This window comes from Salminus brasiliensis, chromosome 9 (assembly GCF_030463535.1).
Source record: "Salminus brasiliensis chromosome 9, fSalBra1.hap2, whole genome shotgun sequence".
Classification (NCBI taxonomy): domain Eukaryota; kingdom Metazoa; phylum Chordata; class Actinopteri; order Characiformes; family Bryconidae; genus Salminus; species Salminus brasiliensis.
Genome location: NC_132886.1, coordinates 18,877,337 through 18,901,273, shown reverse-complemented (window position 1 = coordinate 18,901,273; position 23,937 = coordinate 18,877,337). Strand labels below are relative to the sequence as shown.

The 23,937-nt window shown below is 40.4% G+C and overlaps 1 protein-coding gene across 1 annotated transcript in view; it reads right to left on the bottom strand.

Moving 5' to 3' along the window:
- The window catches only part of ppp2r5b (protein phosphatase 2, regulatory subunit B', beta), a 38,654-nt gene that overhangs the window by 9,624 nt on the left and 5,093 nt on the right, over nucleotides 1-23,937 (bottom strand). Inside the window, exons 2-7 of the mRNA XM_072687686.1 lie at nucleotides 12,252-12,448; nucleotides 8,520-8,621; nucleotides 8,334-8,426; nucleotides 6,773-6,903; nucleotides 6,394-6,453; nucleotides 688-796 (exon numbers count right to left, since the gene is read on the bottom strand). Of these exons, the coding sequence (XP_072543787.1) occupies nucleotides 688-796; nucleotides 6,394-6,453; nucleotides 6,773-6,903; nucleotides 8,334-8,426; nucleotides 8,520-8,621; nucleotides 12,252-12,448 (692 nt within the window). The remainder of the gene's footprint in view (nucleotides 1-687; nucleotides 797-6,393; nucleotides 6,454-6,772; nucleotides 6,904-8,333; nucleotides 8,427-8,519; nucleotides 8,622-12,251; nucleotides 12,449-23,937) is intronic.

Below are 23,937 nucleotides of genomic sequence, written 5' to 3'. Positions count from 1 at the left end.
GGTAATTCATGCACTGCAGTCTTGTGCATTGACACAGGGTAGTGGGAAAACCTAGGGCTACTGTATACTACCATATTCCATAGTGTCTCAGACATGCTGCATCTGTGTTTTACACGGATGAGAAATGAGCTTGAGGGGCCTTTAAAAATAAAACTGAGGAGGGCATTTTGGCCAGGCTTTATGTCTGAGTAAGCAGAGAAAGAGAGAGAGAGAAATAGGCCTGGCCTAGGGAAGACATTCTCTTGGAGAGCCTCGGGTGTTCGGGGGTCCTTGCAGGGCATTACAACTGTAAACAGCCTGGAGTGTGAGAACTAAATTATGAATAGAGAGATATTGACAAGCGAGAGAGAGAAAGAGAGAGAGGCAGAGATAGAAAGAATATAGGGCAAAAGCCCCCAGAAACACATTCGCACAGTCACACACATATTAGTACTAGGCTACTGAAATGATGTTCTATGCTAAGGTGGTAAACATCAAGTTTGCAGAATAAACTGTGAGACATACGAGGCATTAGTATTATCGCATCACACACAACCCCTCCTACCCTCTCCTACTGAGAATAACACTTCCAAACATTAGTCTACAGCGCCCCCTTGTGGCCTCTAATGCTATATAACACTTATTTACAGATGCACAATACATGTGTTTATGTGTTTATATGCATGGTTATATGTTTGTGACTCTAACCTGCGCATGAAAGATGGAGAGAGACTTGGCAGTGTGCAGGGGGATCAGGACCCTCACCAGGAACTGCTTATGCTCCGATTTCAGAGGCAGAGCAAAGCCATTAATGATACTGAAAAAGGGAAAGAGAAGAGAGGAGAAAAGAAGAAAGAAGAAGAGAAGAGAAGAGAAGAGAGGAGAAGAGAAGAGAGAAGAAGAGAAGAGAAGAGAAGAGAAGAGAAGAGAGAAGAAGAGAGGAGAAGAGAAGAGAAGATAAGAAAGGAGAAGAGAAGAGAAGAGAGAAGAAGAGAGGAGAAGAGAAGAGAAGAGAAGAGAGGAGAAGAGAAGAGAGAAGAAGAGAGGAGAAGAGAAGAGAAGAGAAGAGAAGAGAAAAGAAGCGAGGAGACAGGGAAGAGAAGAGAAAAGAAGAGAGGAGAAGAGAAGAGAAGAGAAGAGAGGAGAAGAGAAGAGAAAAGAAGAGAGGAGACAGGGAAAGAGAAAGAAAGGAGAAGAAAAGTAACCAAACGAAAATGTGTAAACAGAATGGAAGAGTATAGTAAACCAAAAGTAAACCAAAGAAAAACAAAGAGAAGAGAAGAACAGAGAAGAGAAGAGCACAAAATAGAAGAGAAGAAGGGAGAAGAGCAGAAAAGAGAAGAACAGAGAAGAGAAGAGCAGAAAATAGAAGAAAAGAAGGGAGAAGAGCAGAAAAGAGAAGAACAGAGAAGAGAAGAGCAGAAAATAGCAAAACAAAGAGAGGAGAAGAAAAGTGAACAGCAGATAAATGCAGAAAAGAGAAGAGCAGAGAAGAGCAAAAAAGAGAAGGGCAGAATATATAAAAAGAAGAACAGAAAGAAGCAAGGAGACGATAAGAAAAGAGAATGAAGCAATGAAGAGCACAAAATAGAAAAGAAGAAAAGAGGAGAGCAGAAAAGAGAAGAGCAAAGAAGAGCAATACATAGAAGAGAAGAGAAGAGAAGAGAAGAGAAGAGAAGAGAAGAGAAGAGAAGAAAAAGAAGGGCGCAATATATCAAAAAGAACAGAAAGAAGCAAAGAGAAGATAAAAAAGAGAGAAGTAAAGAGCAAAAAATAGAAGAGAAGAAAGGAGGAAAGCAGAAAAAAATAAGAGCAGAGAAAGGCCAAAAAAATAGAAGAGAAGAAATGAGGAGAGCAGAGAAGAGAAGAACAGAAAGGACAAGGGAGAAAAAAAACATAAAAGAAAGCCAAAGAACAGAGAAACAGAGAAAAGAAGAGAAGAACAGAAAAAGAAGAACGTTAAAGAGAAGAGCAGAAAAGAACAAAACAAAGGGGAAAAAGGCAAACAGCAGATAAATGCCAAAAAGATGAGCAAAGAGTAAAAAAAGGCAGAAAATAGCAAAAAAGAACAGAAAGAAGCAAAGAGAACATAAGACGAGAAAAGACGAATAGAGAGGAGAGAAGAGAAGAGAAGAGAAGAGAAGAGAAGAGAAGAAGAAATGAGAAGAAAAGAGAAGCAAGGAGAAGAAAAGAGAAACGAGGAGAAGAGAAGAGAAGAGAAGAGAAGATAAGAGAAGAGAAGAGAAGAGAGAAGAAGAAATGAGAAGAAAAGAGAAGCGAGGAGAAGAGAAGAAAAGCGAGGAGAAGAGAAGAGAACAGAACAGAAGAGAAGAGAAGATAAGAGAAGAGAAGCGAGGAGAAGAGAAGAAAAGAAAAGAGAAGAGAAGAGAACAGAAGAGAAGAGAAGATAAGAGAAGAGAAGCGAGGAGAAGAGAAGAAAAGAGAAGAGAAGAGAACAGAAGAGAAGAGAAGAGAAGAGAGAAGAGAAGAGAAGAGAAGAGAAGAGAAAAGATGGAAGAGAAGAGAAGAGAGGAGAGAAGAAGAAATGAGAAGAAAAGAGAAGCGAGGAGAAGAGAAGAAAAGAGAAGAGAACAGAACAGAACAGAACAGAACAGAACAGAAGAGAAGATAAGAGAAGATAAGAGAAGAGAAGAGAACAGAACAGAACAGAACAGAACAGAAGATAAGAGAAGAGAAGCGAGGAGAAGAGAAGAGAAGAGAGGAGAAGAGAACAGAAGAGAAGCGAGGAGAAGAAAAGAGAAGAGAAGAGAAGAGAAGAGAGGAGAAGAGAACAGAAGAGAAGCAAGGAGAAGAAAAGAGAACAGAAGCGAGGAGAAGAGAACAGAAGAGAAGCAAGGAGAAGAGAAGAGAACAGAGGTGAGGAGAAGAGAAGAGAAGAGAAGCGAGGAGAAGAGAAGAGAAGAGAAGAGAAGCGAGAAGAAGAAAAGATAACAGAGGCGAGGAGAAGAGAAGAGAAGCGAGGAGAAGAGAAGAGAAGAGAAGCGAGGAGAAGAAAAGATAACAGAGGCGAAGAGAAGAGAAGAGAAGAGAAGCGAGGATGAGGCATGAGGAGCAGCGGGGTGGAGAAACGAAGGAAAGAGGAAAGAAGCGGAAAGAAGGGATTGGAAGGAAATAGGACAGTGTTTTAGAGAGAGAGAAGACAGAGGATAGAGGGAAGTGTGTAGGCGGCAGAAGGAGGGAAGGTAAATAGGATTAGTATCAGTAGACCTGATGATGTTCCGTACACACACATTCGCCACACTCCTGTTCAATAGCTAAGCCGCTACACCCTCCGCCCACCCCCAACCCTTCTACTCATCTGTTTTTCATCCCTCTTACACACAAACACATACACACTCATATATACACTCTCATTTGTTCTGCTGTGTCCTCTTTTCTTCCCCCTCTATCACATTCTCCCTTCACTTCTCCATCTGGCAATTAAAAGAGCTTGTCTTCTGATATTTCATTCCTCTCTCATCTCTTTCTCCCTCAGGTTCTCCTCCAGGTTCTTCACTTCATCATCATTTGCCTCCTTTTGTCTTTCGTTTCCCTTTTAGCTCTTCCTGTCATTCATATTCCTCCTCCCACCCTCTCTCTCTCTCTCCTGCATTTCTCACTCCTCACTTACTCTTACAGGGACAATGCGAGAGGGGCACAGGAAGTGGCAATAAGACAATCTTTGTCACTACTTTATGTCGTTCGCCCCATCTTCTCTCTCTCACTCTCGTGGTTTGTGTGGGCGGCGCTAAAAATACTGCGAGCATCAACCTGAACGTAGACCTCCATCCCTACCCCTCTCTGACTCATCCCTCTATCTCTCCTACTCCTGCTCTACCCCCCACCCCCCCAACACACACAACCCCCCACCATCTCTCAAACATTGGCTTTGTTCATGCGTTCCATTGCGGTACGAAACAGGCCCCATTTTGTTTGCGTTGAGGCAAACTGTACAACCAAAACATGGCGGGAAATTGCAGAGCAGCGCTAAATACAGAGCAGGAACACCAAAACAAGTAAAAAGCTGCGAGGTTGAGTGCAGATAGCACTAATGTTTGAACCCCTGCTAAGGGTTTGACTCGCAAGCCCACACGCTGCTCTAAGTAGCTCTCAAGCAATTACCAGTATCCCTGGATATCAGTTACCACCATGCTCCAAAGATGCATAATAAAATTATTTTTTTCACTCGCGTAGGAAGGAGATACACCACTTTATAATTTTATAAGATGCTGTATTTCAGCCCAACCAGCAGATTCTAATGTTCATGCACGTAAACAGTATAATCAGTTACATAAGACCTCCTGATTTTTCACTCATTTCAAAGGCCAAAGCGCACTGACCCAACCGACGCCAGCATACACAGACACTTATGCTGGTAGTTAGTTTACAATGCTTAAAAGGAAGCAGTGAATGGAGAAGAGAACCTTCTAGAACTGTGTGAATGGGGAGAACATTCTAGACCCGTGTGAATGAAGAGCATTCGAGAACAGCGTGAACAGCGAGACTTTCAAGAAAGGCTTAAACAGGAGAGAGCACTCCAACAGCTTGAATGGGAGAGAACATTGTAGAACCTATATGAATGGCAGAGAAGACAAAAGAAGGACGTGAGTATAGAAGAACACTGTAGGACAATATAAATGGCAGAGAATGTTCTGAAGCATGGATGGAGGAAAATATTCTAGAACAGTGTGAATATATGGAAACCTTCTGGGATATACTAGATGGAGCGAGTCGGGAGATCATTCTGCAACACTGCATATGGGGGGTGATTATAGAAAGAACACTCTAGAACACAGTGAATGGGGAGAACATTGTAAAAATAGAAGAACATTCTATAACATGGTGGTTGTGAGAAAACCATTTTGAACTTGTAAAGAGCATTGTGGAATTGTGTGAATGGATGATGACATTATGAATCAAGAAGATTATTCTAGAACAGCAAGAATGGAAAAGAACATTCTAGAACACAGTATGAGCAAAACATTTTAGAACAGTGTGAAGCGAGGAGGACTTTCTAGAACAGCATGAATGGATGAGATAGATCTACAACGGCATAATTGGATAAGAACATTCTAGAACACGGTATGGGCAAAACATCCAAGAACAGTGTGAGTGCAAAACATTCTAGAACACGGTGAATGTAGAAGAACATTCTGGAACAGTGTGAATGTAGAAGAACATTCTGGGACAGTGTGAATGTAGAAGAACATTCTAGAACAGGGTGAATGTAGACAAACATTCTAGAACAGTGTAAATGTAGAAGAACATTCTAGAACAGGGTGAATGTAGAAGAACATTCTGGAACAGGGTGAATGTAGAAGAACATTCTAGAACAGGGTGAATGTAGACAAACATTCTAGAACAGTGTAAATGTAGAAGAACATTCTAGAGCAGTGTGAATGTAGAAGAACATTCTAGAACAGTGTGAATGTAGACAAACACTCTAGAACAGTGTAAATGTAGACAAACACTCTAGAACAGTGTAAATGTAGACAAACATTCTAGAACAGGGTGAATGTAGAACATTCTAGAACAGCGTAAATATAGAAGAACATTCTAGAACAGGGTGAACGTAGAAGAACATTCTAGAACTGTGTGAATGTAGATGAACATTCTAGAACTGTTTAAATGTAAAAGAACATTCTGGAACAGTGTGAATGTAGAAGAACATTCTAGAATTGTGTGAATGTAGAAGAACATTCTAGAACAGTGTAAATGTAGAAGAACATTCTGGCACAGTGTGAATGTAGAAGAACATTCTAGAACACGGTGAATGTAGAAGAACATTCTGGAACAGTGTGAATGTAGACAAACATTCTAGAACAGTGTAAATGTAGAAGAACATTCTAAAGCTGTAATTATGAGAAAGCCATCTGGAATTGTATGGAATAGAGAATTCTAGAACTGTGTGAATGAAAGAAAACATTCTAGAACAGTGTTAATGGAAGAAAACACTCTAGAACAGCCTAAGGGGGGGGAATGTTCTACAACAATGAGAAATGCGGATATGTGAATGTAAAACAGCATGATTAGAAAAGAACATTCTTGAACACTGTATATGGAGAACATTGTAGAACAGTGTAAAAACAGAAGAACGTTCTAGAATATGGAGACTGTGTGAATGAATGAGGACTTTGTAGTCCGAATGGAGTCAGAACAGTCAGAATGGAGGGAAGGGCCTTCTAGAGTCTCCAACTATTCACAGAAGGGTATCACACACCAACCATATGGGCTTGCTGGTGTTTATTGGGTTTGTGCGCCATGGCCTTTAAATATGTAAAGTTCAAAAACTGAAACTAAAGCCAGCTCTACAGTAGACTCTACAGTAGCAGCTGACCATCTGCAGGTAAACACACTGTAATAGCAGCATGAACAGAGCATTGTTGATGTCGTACAGAAGCAATGAACACATACCTGCCCAAAATCTCCAGCAGCTCAGCCACTCCATTGAAGTGCTCAGTTTCATAAATGAACCTGCAAGGTTGAAATGTATCACAGCTCATCGTATAAATCAGTCATATAGAACAACCGTTTAGTCATGTGTCAGTTAAATTGACCATTAAAACACATGTTCATTAAATAAGCTCATAGGCAAAGCTTTCCCAAAGGCACAATTGCTTTAAGATTATCTGAGTCATTAAGCAGAGTTGCAGTGATCTGAGATCAATCTTCTAGATCTACAGTAGAACACTTTAGGAACACGCTCTGAGAAATGTACACAATCCACAGTGGGTCAGATCAAATATAACCGGCACACAAACAAACCTCATACATGTGTGTTTATGTGTCTAACCTGAGGAAGATGTTGTTGATCTGTTTGCGGATGTATGCTCGCAGGCCGAGCAGTTTGCCGTAGACGCGGTGCAGGATGGTCTTCAGATATTCCCTCTCTCTGGGGTCTTCGCTATCAAATAGCTCCAGCAGCTGGAAACATAACCAACAAAAAAAAATAATGCATAAGGCCAGATTTCCTCTCATTGATTTAAAACAGATGTCATGTATGTTGTATGTTCCCCCCTTTAGGCATTAGATTGGCACAGTCTGTCATATGCTAAGCTGTACAAAGTAGTGAAGCAGTAAAGTTCACAATACTGCAAGTTTTAAACTGGTGGCAGCATTGGGATTTGAACCTGCACCCTGGTGCATTCACACATCCGATTTCCCCTGGCCCTGTGCCGCACATCCGTACTGCCCCTAAAGGCATGCTCCTTGTCCCTCAAGGCTCATCTGTTTTACCAAGGAGGGGAGGGTTTGGGCCAGGTGCTCCTCAAGGATTTAATTTGTATTGACTGTAATGTTCACGTCAACCATCAGAATAGTAAAGAAAAATCATTTTAAGAGTGGCATGATTGTTGGTGCTAGACATATTGGAACTGCTGATCTCTTGGGATTTTCAGTTTCTAGAGATCCAGTTCCAGTATCCAGTAAGTGACGGTATTGGGAACAGAAAAGCAGCAGTTCAGAGAGAAGTCAACAGACAACGACCAGACTAGTTCAAGTTGACAGAAAGGTTACAGTAACTCAGATAATAACACTTCTTGGGATCACAAAAGCATCTCAGGAAGGCTGCAGTTGGCACAGTCTCGCTAAAACTGAACAGTTGTAGACTAAAAAGATCTAAGCCTAATCTGATGAATCTGGATTTCTACTGAGGCACACATGTTAGAGATGGAACTTGACAGCAATTTGACAGCATGAATCCATGGACCCAGCCTGCCTAGTGTCAACAGTCCTGGCAGGTGGAGGTGGTATAATGGGGTGGGGAAAGTTTCCTTGGCCCACTTTGGGCCTCAATACCAAGCAATCACCATGTGCACCACCATCTTCTGACAGCTACTTACAGCATGATAATACACCATGTCACAAAGTCCATAAAAGTTGTCATAAACTGCTTTTATGAACATGACAATTCAATGAGTTCAGTGTTCTTCTGGGGCCTTCCCAGTCACAAGATCTGTATCCAATTGGACATTTTGGGATGTGGTAGAATGGGGAATCTAAAATATAAAATCTTCAGAATTAAAAGGACAAAATAAGACTAATAACACAGAGAGACTAGATACACTGATGGATGACCTCACAGAAAAGGCTTGGGTGAAACAACTAACAAACAAGACACAGGTGAAAAGGTCAATCCATAGCCTAAGCGCACCACAAAGCAGAGAAATGGGACAGAAATGAAATTACACATAGAAAGTCCATCCATCATACATACAGAGCACCTGTAACTGATGTAACTGAGCTAGCTAAAAGCAATACAGACAAGCAGCAAGCAGGGACAAAGCTTTGTGCTTTGTGTATATATGAAAGACACTGGTTCTATAGTACTAACAAACGCAGACATACATATTTACCTGTAGAACAAACTTCTGGTCCACGTAACGTTTGGCCATGGAGGGCTGGAAATCAGGACTCTCCAGGAAGCGCAAGAAGAACTCATACACCAACTAATATGAGAGAGAGAGAGAGGGTTAAAAAAGAACACATGCTGAAATGTGATTAGATAATAGCAAAAGCAGTGTGAATGGTTGTATGTGCACCTGTAGATGTGGCCAGGAGGCCTCCAGTGTGGGTTCATCCTCCTCTGGGTCAAAATCTGGGTTTTCACTGGGCGGGAGAGTACGGAAGATATTCACTGAAATCTAGAGAGAATGAGAGCGAGAAACGTCCTTTCAACATTTTCCAAAAATGAACTAATACCACTTTTAATGTTGTTTGAACATGTCTTACACAGTCATTATATGCCCAAAACACCTTGTAGACACCTAGACTGTGTTGAACAAGTCTTTAGTCCTTAGCTAAGTTGCTGCTTACATTCCTAACCCTAATAAGATTAATTTCCTCAAAAAAACTGAGTTAACATGTTGCCTCCGGAAACTGATACACATTAAAGCAACACTATGGAAAAACTGATATCTCCTGCCCCTACATATGAGAAGTGTAATTCCCACTTTAAACCACCGCTAACTGACGTGTGGTTGGTGTGGCGCAACAGATAACACCACCACCTACCATTGCGTTACAACAACACCATGTGGGAGACCAGGGTTCGCTTCCCGGTCTGGGTGACTATGCTGCGCTACACCAATAAGAGTCCTTGGGCAAGACTCCTAACACTACATTGGCCCACCTCTGTAATACGAGTAACCTTGTAAGTCGCTCTGGATAAGAGCATCTGCTAAATGCCATAAATGTAAATGTAATGTTTTTCTGGACGAGCTGAGAGGTACAGAACCGTCACTGAAAGTGAAAGAAGCATAAGGTTACAGTGCAGGTCATGGAAAAGGACTGTAGGTTGTAGTATTTTGTTCATAGCCAGTATTTCAGTATTTTAAGTCGAACATTGTCTTCTGCTTTTGGATCATTACAGGCTGAACTGAGTGTAATGGGGAAGTATATTTTTGCTGTAATGAGCAACAGTTTCTGAGTAAGTTATTGAACAACATCAAAGCGAAACTTTTGACAAATGAAAAAATATAAATGAAGCAATATAATATGTAGAATTCTCAGCCACAGTTTAGCATGACCAAGTAGAGCAAGAACCAATTAATTATGCATCCAAAACTAAAAATAACAAATTTTCATAACACATTTGCATCCAACGAAGTGAAAGCAACATGTTAATAGAAAACTACAAGAAATATTATTTATTATTACTAAATTAAGCTGCACTGACAATCCTGCCTTAGCAAATAACAACAAACTAATGTGTCCACATAGACGAGAGCAAAACACTGTCATTTTAACATGATGATAACAAGTTCAGAACCAATCTATGAACACGCTGCCAAGGAACATGATGGCAGCTTGAGCTGACTTTCATGAGGGAAAAAATAAAAAAAAAACAGCTTCATATTTTCAGCTGCAAGTGAAGTCAGTAAAACCATGGCATCCAGCATGTAGTCAGGTCACCTTAAACAATAATGTAGCATCAACTACATGCCCAAATATTTGTGGACACCCCTTCTAATTAATATGTATGTATGAACAATACATCTACATCTACTGTATTTTTCAGCTACTGAAGGTGCACACACACAGTTTGTCTAGTCTCTGTAGAGAAGTACGATCAATAGAATATGACTCTCTGTAGCAAATAAACATTAATGTAGCCCATTCCTGGGCTTGAGGGGTATAAATGGTATAAATACCCTTAGAAGTTGGATGTCAAATTCCAGAGTTGGGAATGACATCACACCCAAATTGACCATATTCCAGTTAAACATCATGAAAATTGTTCACTTGTAAACATTTACAGTTAACTTAAGACTTTCAGATTTACCACTATTGGTTTGACAATCCTTGTACAGTGTTTTAACCAAAATACGTCCCATTTTTTATGTCCCAGGTTTATGTCCCAGGACCCACTAGTGGATAACAACACATTACACAGTATTTTGTGCACCCAAACATCATGGAAACACATCCACACAAAGACGTTGGACGATACTGTGTGTACGATTGAATTAATGGGACACACATAGACAAGAGGGCTAATAAACTGAATACTACTGCTTTTACTACTATCAATGTACGGTGAGGCCATCTTGAATTTTGAACTCGGGGTTGGTGAGGTTCTCCCGATTTGCCTAGAAGGAAATCCCACTTTGTGGACGTTCCAGTTAAAATTTCCTACTTGGAAAATACAGTCTCAGTTCAAATGTAAGGCAGCAAAAGCTCCCCAGCTTTGAGCTGTGGAACAGCAGAACTGTGTTCTGTTGAATGATGGTGCTAGCCAACATTTTTGGGATGAATTAGGAAGTTGGGGATGAAGTAGGGTGGTGATCAGCCAACATGTTGATCTCACTAATGCTCTTGTCGATGAATGCCGTCATATCCTCAAAGCAATGCCCCAAAATCAAGTAGAAGGCCTACCCTGGACTATAGAAACAGTTACTCCAACAAAAGCAGGATAAACTCCTTTAAATACCCTTGATTTTGAAAGAAACAATGACTGAGCAGGTGTCCCAATACTTTTTGTACATTTCACTTACATCTGTAAACATTGTATATTTGTTCTACATAAAGACTAGTTTGTGTAGTGCAAACTATAACTTGATCTTAGTAAACGCTTGTTAGTACTTGCATGAGTTTGAACTTACATACAGCTAGTGTCACCAGCTCTTCTGTAATCAAGGGTTTCTCCTTCCCATCTTTCCCTAGTCAGCTACCTTAGTATGGTCAGGTTTTTACGTTGGAGGATAACTCCTAGATTACAAATGCCACAACTTGTCCCAAAGCTACTGCATGGATATATATGACTGCACAGAGCACAGCTGCACTGCTCAATAGTCCTCCCCTCCTGAAGGGGCTTTATAACCCTCTAGTTGAAACTTGGTATTGGGCATGAAGACACCAGGCTCATTAGAAATTCTACAAGCTGTGTGTGCACATCTGAAAACCTGTGTCAGCAATGGGTGAACCTTTAATTAGCTGAATTCACTAATTAAAAGGGGTGCCTGGATATTTGTGGGCACACAGAGCCAGTCTTCTAGACCTTGAATAAGCCTACAATTAGACTAACATACACATATGGGCAAAAGTATTGGGACGCCTGCTCATTCATTGTATCTTTTGAGATCAATGGTATTCATTTCAATTCGAGGGTTTGTCCTGCTTTTGTTGGAAGTAAATGTACTCTACTGTCCAGGGAAGGCTTTCTACTAGATTTTGGAGAATTGCTGTGAGGATTTGATTGCATTCAGTGACAAGAGTGTAAGTGAGGTCAGGATGTTGGATCATTACCACCCCACCTCCCCAACTCATCCCAAAGGGACTGGATAGAGCACCATCATTCCAGAGAACACAGTTTCACTGCTCCACAGCTCAACGCTGGGGGGCTTTATATCCCTCTAGCCCACGCCTGGCTTTTGGCATGGTGTCAATAGATTTATGTATCTGCTCCAGATTGGGCTGTTCTATTGGAAATACTTCTCTACAAGCTGTGTGTGTGCATTTGTACATCTGTGTCAGGAATGGGTGCAACTTAAAGTAACTGAATGCATTCATTAGAAAAGGTGTCCACAAACATTTGGACATTTATTTTTAAAGCAGCACCGTTGTCAATTCTCTACTGAATGGTGGTATCAATAGGCCATTCTCCTGTTCTGTTTGTCTTAAGTTTAAGAACTCCACTGTAAAAAAAAACATCTTTAACTAACGCAGGACAGCCTTATCTCTTCTTTCCCCTCTTCTCCTCCATTTAGCCCCTAATCTATTTACTCTCTATCTTTATCTTGGTTCACTCGTTCCCACCATGCTGTCCATCTCACCATCTTGATGGCCTCAGGATAGAGAGGTTCAATGAGGACACCACGGCTGGTGGCCACGCTCTCCACTAGTTCATTGAGCGCCGCCCGCTTGATCTCTTTCCCCTTCAGGTCCGCCACACAGTCCAGAAAGTCAAAGAGAACACAGCACTGCTGCAGCTTCTTACAGAACAGGTCATGTAGCTCTGCCACCGGGGCATCTGAGAGAGAGAGAGAGAGAGAGAGAGAGAGAGAGAGAAAGAGAGAGAGAGACAGAGAGAGAGAGAGAGAGAGAGAGAGAGAGAGGAGGGAGGTTAATTGACTGTGTGCGTAATTACAGGAGGAAGTAAAAGGTAGTGCTAGTGGCACTAGTGTCCCATGGCCAAAGATTAGCACACCACAAGTAATGTCTCATGGTATTGCACTACCTCAAGCATATCATTGAGATTATACCAAATATGTTGTTGATATTGAGTATTATATTATATTTTGAGACAAAGAAGAACAAACAAAAACTGACTAACAAGTTACAAATGCTGAGGAAACTCCAATCATAAAAATTCCTTTCTCCTCCTCTGGACTGAATGTCTCTCAGCCAATCACATCGTCAGAACTAAGCACACATTTTTGATCATCAATGCCGCTGAGAAACAACCTCAATGTGATCAGACACGGTTCCATGTCATAAGCATCACATTCCATAACCTTGACATGGTGCATGCCCCAAACATTCACAGTCCATAACCTTAACACTTTCAGTCCACGATCCCAACATTTAAAATACAAAAACTCATCAGTTATAATCTATAACACGTACAGTCCATAACCACAAACCTAACACATACAGTCCATAACCCCAAATTTAACACACATAGTCCATAACCCCAAACTTATCGCATATAGTTCAAAAACCCCAAACTTAACACATACAGTCCATAACCCCAAATTTAACACACATAGTCCATAACCCCAAACTTATCGCATATAGTTCAAAAACCCCAAACTTAACACATACAGTCCATAACCCCAAATTTAACACACATAGTCCATAACCCCAAACTTATCGCATATAGTTCAAAAACCCCAAACCTAACACATACAGTCCATAACCCCAAATTTAACACACATAGTCCATAACCCCAAACTTATCGCATATAGTTCAAAAACCCCAAACTTAACACATACAGTCCATAACCCCAAATTTAACACACAGTCCATAACCCCAAACTTATCACATACAGTCCATAATCCCAAATTTAACATACACAGTCCATAACCCCAAACTTAACACATACAGTCCATAACCCAAAACTTAACACATACAGTCCATAACCCCACATTTAACACACAATCCATAACCCCAAACTTATCACATGCAGTCCATAACCCCAAATTTAACACACACAGTCCATAACCCCAAACTTATCACATACAGTCCATAATCCCAAATTTAACATACACAGTCCATAACCCCGAACTTAACACATACAGTCCATAACCCCGAACTTAACACATACAGTCCATAACCCCAAATCTATTACATTCAGTCCATAACCCCAAACTTACCACATATAGTCCATAACCCCAAATTTAACACACACAGTCCATAACCCCAAACTTATCACATACAGTCCATAATCCCAAATTTAACATACACAGTCCATAACCCCGAACTTAACACATACAGTCCATAACCCCGAACTTAACACATACAGTCCATAACCCCAAATCTATTACATTCAGTCCATAACCCCAAACTTACCACATATAGTCCATAACCCCAAATTTAACACACACAGTCCATAACCCCAAATCAATTACATACAGTCCATAACCCCAAACTTAACACAAACAGTCCATAACCCCAAACTTAACACAAACAGTCCATAACCACAAACTTAACACATACAGTCCATAACCCCAAATCAATTACATACAGTCCATAACCCCAAACTTAACACACACAGTCCATAACCGCAAACTTAACACATACAGTCCATAACCCCAAACTTAACACACACAGTCCATAACCCTGAACTTAACACACAGAGTTAAAAACAACAAACTTAACACATGCAGTCCATAACCCCAACATTAGAACTAACAGTCCATAACCTAAACATTTACAGTCCATAAAACACTTTTGGTCAACAATCCTAACACAAAATCTAATCAATTACAATCTATAACCAGTCTATGACCCCAAACTCAACACTTACAATCCATAATGTCAACAGCAGCATTTACAGTCCATAACCTTAACATTATTTATGATCCATAATATCAACATCAACACAACCCAAAACCCCAAACACTTCATAAACACAGCATGTAAAATACTTCACAGTCCATACCCCATTACTTAGAGTCCATCATCCCAAATTACATGCTCACAATTCATAGCCCTAACATGTACAGTCCTTACCTCCAACATGCACACTTACAGTGAATCCCAGCATTCACATTTTCAGTTCATATCTCCAACATCCACATATACGGTCCATAACCCCTATCACTTAAAGTACTTGGCTCTAAAATCTACATGTATAGCCCATAACCTCAGCATCCACAACCCATAACATTTACAGTCTATAATCTCAACGTCCATAATGACAGTCTATAACTGCAACATCCACACTTATAGTCCATAACCCCAACTCTTACAGTCTGAAGCCTCAACTTTCCAGTACATAATGTTAACACTTACAGCCCTTGACCAAACTTACACATTATAACTAACATTAACACTTAACAGTCTATAATTATAGCATCTACATTTAAACTTACAGTCCAAAACCTCAACACTGACTGTCAATAACATCAACACTTAATGTCTATATGTGCTGTTCATAATATCAACACTTGTCCATAACCCTAGCACTTATATTGCATAACCCTACCATCTACGCTTCCAGACCATGACGTCAACACTGACAGTCTGTGCTTCGAGACCATGACAGTGATACTTTCAGTCAATAACTGCAACAATCACTCATATACTTCAGAACCTGAACTACATTTCACATCTACAGCCAGTGCTTCACTGCATGTATATATATATATTGCATATATATATATATATATATATATATATATATATATATATATATATATATATATATATATATATATACATGCAATATATATATAGAGAGAGAGATATATATTTATTTTTTTTAATGCTTTATTTTTTCATAGTTCTCATAGAACTCATAACTACTCTACATCCTGTGGCATTTTCCAGAGCAGACATTGTTTACTATAAAAGAGGCTCCTACACTGCGAAAGTACTTTATTAGACACACACGAATACATCTGATCAGAGAATAAATGCTCGTGCCTTTGTGAGCAAGAGTGAGCATTTGTAAAGTGAGACGTGCTGACACAGCTGTGTCTTAACAGGATTATGATGTGCTTTCTTTTAAAACCCTGCTCACTCTTAGCCTCACTTAGGCCACAGTGCACTGTGATCAGGCTTTATGATCCGACTCAATCACAACGCCCCCCCCACAAGTTCAGCTCGCTACACACACACATACACACTCACACACACGGCTAATACTGCCTTTCAGGGGAGAGAGACTTACACACAACATGGCCTACTGATTTCAACTGCTTTGTTTATGTGCCAAATGCATCCTCCCTCCCTCTCTATCTCCCTCTCTTTCTTTCTTGCTCTCTATCTCTCTAGCTCCTTCTATGCAGTCCCAGTACGCCACCTCTTCATACAATTACTCTCCATTAAAAATGGATTAGACTTAACCTTCACAGCCTGTGTCAAATACAGCAGAGAGAAAAAGAGGAGATCAAGAGGAAAGAATAAAGAAGTGAGAAAGAGAGATAGCAGGAGAGAAAGAAAAAAGGAGAGAAAGGCAAAAACAACTGAGATAAATGTAAAGAAAGGGGTGAGGTGTGTGTGTGTGTGTGTGTGTGTGTGTGTGTGTCTGTGTGTGTGTGTGTGTGTGTGTGAAAGAGGGAGAGAGAGCTTAGGAGCAGGAGAGCAAGAGAGCATGACACCGCTACAGGCAAGGACAGAAAAGCTGAATTGTCTAGGGAAAAGTGAGAGAGGAGAGAAGGGCGGGGGGAGAAGGAGAGGGACTGTAAAAGAGGGAGGAGAGAATGAGGCAGGGGGAGGAAAGCATTTTACAGTGCCCCGAAATAAAAATGGCCAAGGCTAATGAATGAGTTAGGACAGAGACAAACTGATGCATTACAGTATAAAGTGAACAGAAATGATCTATCCCCGTTCTGCCCACAAATCCAATCTTTCGAGGCAACTGTTGCAAAGATGGACAAGCATTACAGACCACTCACAAAAATCCTATTCAATGTAATGAGGAAATTGCAGCACACTTTGTTTAGCATCACCACATAGCATTCAGAAGCAAGAAGCTAGAAGTGTTTCAGCTAATCTGAAATATACTGTTTGAAAATGCCACTAAATACATTTGCTGCTATGCTCACATTAGTTAAATAAGATAATAAAAAATATATTTCCCCACAATAATAAAATAAATATTATTTGTAATTACACACAATGTATATGGATGTATTTATGTGGTAAACAGGGTCATTCTTTTCATTTCTAATTAAACTAAATGAAATGTTTGCCAACAATATATAACGCATCTCCAGTCAGTAGTAGACTAAATTATTGTGTGAACATGGAGTGAATGTAGTTACACTGGTGTGTGTGAACATGGAGTGAATGGGGTTAAACTGCAGTGTGTGAACATGGAGTGAATGGGGTAACTGCGGTGTGTAAACATGGAGTTAATGGGGTAACTGCACTGTGTAAACATGGAGTGAATGGGGTAACTGCAGTGCGTGAACATGGAGTGAATGGGGTAACTGCAGTGTGTGAACATGGAGTGAATGTGGTTAAACTGCAGTGTATGAACATGGAGTAAATGAGGTAACTGCAGTGTGTGAACGTGGAGTGAAAGGGGTAACTGCAGTGTGTGAACGTGGAGTGAATTGGGTAACTGCAGTGCGTGAACATGGAGTGAATGGGGTTAAAATACTGTGTGTGAACATGGAGTGAATGGGGTTTAACTGCTGTGTGTGAACATGGAGTGAATGGGGTAACTGCGGTGTGTGAATGTGGAGTGAATGGGGTAACTGCAGTGTGTGAATGTGGAGTGAATGGGGTAACTGCAGTGTGTGAATGTGGAGTGAATGGAGTAACTGCAGTATGTAAACATGGAGTGAATGGGGTTAAACTGCAGTGTGTAAACATGGAGTGAATGGGGTAACTACAGTGTGTGAACGTGGAGTAAATGGGGTTAAACTGCAGAGTGTAAACATGGAGTGAATGGGGTAACTGCAGTGTGTGAATGTGGAGTGAATGGGGTAACTGCAGTGCGTGAACATGGAGTGAATGGGGTTAAAATACTGTGTGTGAACATAGAGTGAATGGGGTTAAACTGCTGTGTGTGAACATGGAGTGAATGGGGTAACTGCGGTGTGTGAATGTGGAGTGAATGGGGTAACTGCAGTGTGTGAATGTGGAGTGAATGGGGTAACTGTGGTGTGTGAATGTGGAGTGAATGGGGTAACTGCAGTGCGTGAACATGGAGTGAATGGGGTAACGGCAGTGTGTGAACATAGAGTGAATGGGGTTAAACTGCTGTGTGTGAACATGGAGTGAATGGGGTAACTGCAGTGTGTGAACATGGAGTGAATGGGGTAACTGCGGTGTGTGAATGTGGAGTGAATGGGGTAAATGCAGTGTGTGAATGTGGAGTGAATGGAGTAACTGCAGTATGTAAACATGGAGTGAATGGGGTTAAACTGCAGAGTGTAAACATGGAGTGAATGGGGTAACTACAGTGTGTGAACGTGGAGTAAATGGGGTTAAACTGCAGAGTGTAAACATGGAGTGAATGGGGTAACTACAGTGTGTGAACATGGAGTAAATGGGGTAACTACAGTGTGTGAACATGGAGTGAATGGGGTAACTGCAGTGCGTGAACATGGAGTGAATGGGATTAAACTGCAGGGTGTGAACATGGAGTGAATGGGGTAACTACAGTGTGTGAACATGGAGTGAATGGGGTAACTGCAGTGTGTGAACATGGAGTGAATGGGGTAACTGCGGTGTGTGAATGTGGAGTGAATGGGGTAAATGCAGTGTGTGAATGTGGAGTGAATGGAGTAACTGCAGTATGTAAACATGGAGTGAATGGGGTTAAACTGCAGAGTGTAAACATGGAGTGAATGGGGTAACTACAGTGTGTGAACGTGGAGTAAATGGGGTTAAACTGCAGAGTGTAAACATGGAGTGAATGGGGTAACTACAGTGTGTGAACATGGAGTGAATGGGGTAACTGCAGTGCGTGAACATGGAGTGAATGGGATTAAACTGCAGGGTGTGAACATGGAGTGAATGGAGTGTAACAGCTGTGTGTGAACATAGAGTAAATGGGGTAACTGCAGTGTGTGAACATAGAGTAAATAGGGTAACTACAGTGTGTGAACTTGGAGTGAATGGGGTTAAACTGCAGGGTGTGAACATGGAGTGAATGGGGTTAAACTGCTGTGTGTGAACATGGAGTGAATGGGGTAACTACAGTGTGTGAACATGAAGTGAATGGGATAACTGCAGTGTGTGAACGTGGAGTGAATGGAGTGTAACAGCTGTGTGTGAACAGAGTTTTGAAGGCTGAACAGAACAGCAGTAACTGAATGTGAACTGTTCAGTGAAATGACTTTAACAGGGAAGTCTTAAAGGGCAAGCCCCTCTGCAGCAAGGCTCACCATCACTGAATTAAACACCCACTAATATCCTCAACTCCAAGCTGCAGCTAAATATAGTGTAGCCAATGAGCGAGGCAGAGGGGGCGAGAGAGAGTGAGAGAGACAGAGAGAGAGAGAATAGACAGTGAGCAATAGAGGGAGAAATGGACGAAATGGCAGTGCAAGAGAAAGTGGGGTGGAGAGAGCAACAGGGATGATGTCATCCTTCACTCGGCCATTCTCTTTCTCTCTCTCTATCTCTCTCTCTCTCTTCCTCTCTATTCTTACTCGTTCCCCACCCCACCCTCTCCATTCTCCATCACTCCCTCTAGTACCTCTCTCTCTCTCCCTCTCTCACTCTCTCTGAGCACAGAGACTCTCTCTTGTTAAATAACGGTTACTGTGTTTGGGTGGCTGATGAGCTGCTGCTCTATTTTCGGAGCCACCAAAACCGCCTCAGCACCTAGCGGCTGGGGAAATACGGTAAAAACAGCAGCACTGCAGAGGAACAGGCAAATCAGCATGTTTTTTTTTTCTGTCAAATTAAAATTCTGTTTTTTTTTAGGTTTTATCACCACTTGCAAATGGCAGCTGCTGATGAATGGACCAACAGGAATGCTCCTATAAAGTTTGCATTACACACATTACGCTGTCTGAACAAAGCCTCATGTCTCAAAAATGATTGAAAAAAACTTTCCTTTTCTTCCTTAATTTCCTCCCTAATTTTGTTGCTGGTTTACACTCACTAGCTAGGACTTCCCCATCTCACAACGACACTGATGCTGGTGGTGAGGCTATAGGCTAGACTATAGGCTAGTAGCTTCCACCAAGACATGTAAATCCAGCCAAATGCATCTTTTTGACTGATTCAACATCATTGCACATCTAAATACGCTTGGAGGACAACATGCCAAATCTGTTACTTAGCGAGTTAGCATTTCTACAATTCACCATGAAATAACCACAGAATACTAAGGACAGCTGGCATTATTAAATTATGTAAAAAGCTACAAACAACAGAAATGTGGATAGTAGGTTTTGTTTCCGACAGCCATTCTTTATATTCTGTTGTGAATTGTCTGATAGAAAATCTAGAATAAACAACTGATAATCACTTGATAATAGGGTCAAAGCTTAGAGAGGTGTTTATTCAACAATTTGGACCAGTCACTACTGTACAATTCACCATGAAAAGACTATGGAAAGGACATATGGATTTTTAGAATTGTGTAAAAAGCTACAAACAACAAAAATGGAGATGAAGTATGTTTTGTTCCAACAGCATTAATGCATTCGATACATCTGGAATAAAAAATGTAGCTCAGTATTTTAAGGATAAATTTGAATATACGTTGGATAGATTTGAACAAGATTTCTAAGCAGATAAAATGAATCATTTAGCAAAGCTAAACATAAATATTTACACATATGAAAATGTACACAATAAATAAAATGAGCAAAGGAACACAGCAAGCCGGTAAACAACCAACAAGCAGCAATGTGTGCAAGAACACAGCTTATACAGGAGGCTCTTTCTCATGCAAGCATTTACCGTGTTCTTTATTTGGTATTCACAAGAACACAGACTGGATTGAAGCTCTTTGCTTGAATTAATTAACACATTGCATTGACCCAACGTCAAATATAGGCCACAGCAGAACACATATTTGGATGCTATGAAATGGTTGGTAGTGGCTTTGCTGAGTAATTACACTGCCTAAACATCTAGTGTGTTTTACTTTTTCTTTCGTACACCCATCAAATTATGTGGCGGTTTTTCACACTCACACATTTAATTTACATGAAAGTGATTCTTTAACGGACCCATATTCTATATATTTTGTTCTCTTGTTTATTATCTCTGTCTTTATAATATGTGGGTTTGGGTAAGTCACTTCTAATATGTTTTACATGACCATATTCTGACCTCTATTTATTCCTTAGGATTAAACAGGCTTGGTTTATTACTGTGCCTCTAGATTCTGTTTTTATTGACTGGCCCAGCCCAGACAGTAGCACCTTTTATGACTCCAGCATGAATGGGCGGGGCTAAACTGTTGTAAGGTGACTATGCAGGTATATAAAAACACAACTGTTCTCATAACATTACAACAACAGCATTTGAGCCCTTCAACCATCCACTGAAATTGTTCCTGCAAGCCTTGTTTTGGTTTGATTCATCAGCCTTGTTTTGGTTTGATTTATCAGAATTATTTCTCAAAGTGTAAGTTAAGAAGCGAAGAATCAAATCCTTTCAAATTTCAAATCAAAGATTTTAGATTGTAGATTCACTTGGTTCTCCAACGTTCTATTGTTCACTCTTTCTGGCTGTACTGTCTCTCTCCGTGCCCTCTTATCTCCCTCATTCTCTCTTGCCCCTTTTATTGATCAGAGGAGGCCAGAGAAAGAGCAAACCTTCTGTATACTGTAACCCTACACCACTCTGTCCAGCTGGAGCTATATGAACATGAAAGCACTCACACACACTTGCATGCACACACACACACAGAAAGAGCTAAGTAGAATGCAGGGAAATGCATGACTCAAGCACTGCAGGGCTGTGAAACAGGCCTAACATATATATACACACACAGATGCATTGATGATTAGAGCACAGCTAATTTCCTCACCATACAAACACAGAAATATAACTTGAATACAAATCATTAGCATTCAAGAGGTGTATGCATTTCCCAACCCGCATGAAAACAAATCACTGTCACATCAAAGCACCCGATTAATGGTTTTCAAGTGGCCAAATATAAAACCCAAAACATCACTTTGAAACTAGAAGTTGACTCCATTGAGCAATGAAGATTGCAAAAAGAGTCTGTTCTGAGTGGCCTATTGCGGAAGAAAAGCTCTGCTTCAGGCTAGAGAGGCTATTTACAGAAACACACACTCGCTCACGCGGACCAGCAGAAGCCAATTTAGTGTTGGACTTGAGGTAAGACTAATTACAATCATGCAAATCATGTATACATATGGCCTAATTCAGTTATTTCCCCAATCACAGACCAACACTGTCATTCTCTACAGGGTGGTAACTAGGACTAGAAACTATGGGTCCTGCTGCAAGGAAAATAGGCCTTCCATATTAAAATGACAGTCAACTAATAAATAAATAATGAATAAATACCAATTTATTTATTTGTGTACTCACTTTGTGGCGACATTTAGACTTTTTTTATTGAAGTATAATATGTAAGTGCCTCTGTCAGACCAAAACCATATCTCATTCAAACTCAGTGGAACTTTACGGGCAAGGAGAAATAAACATTCACAATTTTTAATATTAATTTCTTTTGGTCCATTCCTGATGCAATTTTGAGAAAATGTAAAGGTGATTTTTAAATTACATTAAAAGAGGAAGAGATACAAGGGTTGTTTTTCCAGTGGCAAGAGATATATTTGTGTATGTAAATGTCAATAACCAAAACTTGGAATCTGGGTACACCCTATCAGAATAAAGTTAGCGGACAGATGGAGGGGTCTATGCTATGCTCAAGTAATCAACCTTATTTTTGCCAGTTTTGGGACTTACGTTGTTCAAAGTCGCATCAGATCCTGACCCTTTAAAAATGAAAAATCACAATCTGAAAATGCTGTCACTGTTGTACCACTAGTGTCCAGTGAAGGTGTTATGGCCCAGAATCTCTTCTTATAGTCACAGCACAGATTCTCTCTCATGTGAGACCGGTGGTTTAATCGTTTCATGGTTTTCCCATTTGATTATTATATTATCCGTCAAGATCATTCACTTGAAGTTTCCAACTAAAAACTAAGTAATGTTTCTTTTTACATACAGCAAAAGCTGTCACGTTCAGTCTCCAACGCCTACACACCAATACGTTTATGAACATACGGCTACGGCCACACATTCATGAACAGCTGCATGATTCAATGTCTGTCACACACAGCTGCACATGGCGCTTATGTGGAGTGCTGGAGATAATGAAGACACACATCTGTATTTCTACCAAGCCAGAATAAGAGGGATGTTGGAGAAATAGTACAGCACATATGGCCACGCATATGAAGCTGTGGTGGCTGGTGATTTACCCAGTTAAAAAAAAATCAAATCACTTCCTTTAAGATTAGATACGTATAAATGTACTAACTTACTACTTACTAACTGTATTTAACATTGCATTTAAATTCATTAGTTTTACCATTTTTCTATTACCCATGTAGAGGATTAGCCAAATCAGCCTCATGGACAAGAGTGCACCATGAGGCTAAAACAGCATTTAGAGCCATTTTGAAGTCTGGATTGTGTCTGTACTTTTCTTCTTTATGTAAATAACAGTGGCACATGGTGTGAGAAACCACACAAGCAAGTCTGTTTGAGGTTACTTAACTGTTTGACACAGTTTGAGGATAGCATGTGATGCTTTAGGCCTAGGCTTTAGGTTTTAGGTTATACTCATTCTTCAGTGCTTATCAAAACAAGCACAAGTGAGACACCTAAAATGGCAAAAAAAACAACATGATTAATTAATGACATGTTTTAATATAGTAAATTTACACTGTTCTCTGTTATACATTTAGCTCCATTTGCGAATATGTCTCTCATGGCCAGTGTCATCATGTTCTGTTGTCAACTGCTAGCACACCACTGTCAGATAGTCTCTATTTCTAGCATAATTATAGATTACTGTAGAGAAACGTGACCTAATAAACCTTATTTTAGACATACAGGCAGATGCAGTATGGACTTTCACACAGTTAAACTACACTTCTGTTGAGTTGTCTACTACTTCCTAATCTTAAAAAAGGAGGAGCCCACCTTCTCCTGAATGCGGTAATCATCTTGATGAGTGTTTTGGTCATCAGTCGTAGTGAAACAGAGGGCCTCTATGAAGGCATGCTACAGAAAATGATGTCTTTGTATTCATTTGAAGCACAAAATCTGGTCTTATTTTAGAAATGTTCAATAGACTGTACGACTCAGGTCAGACCAGTCACTTTA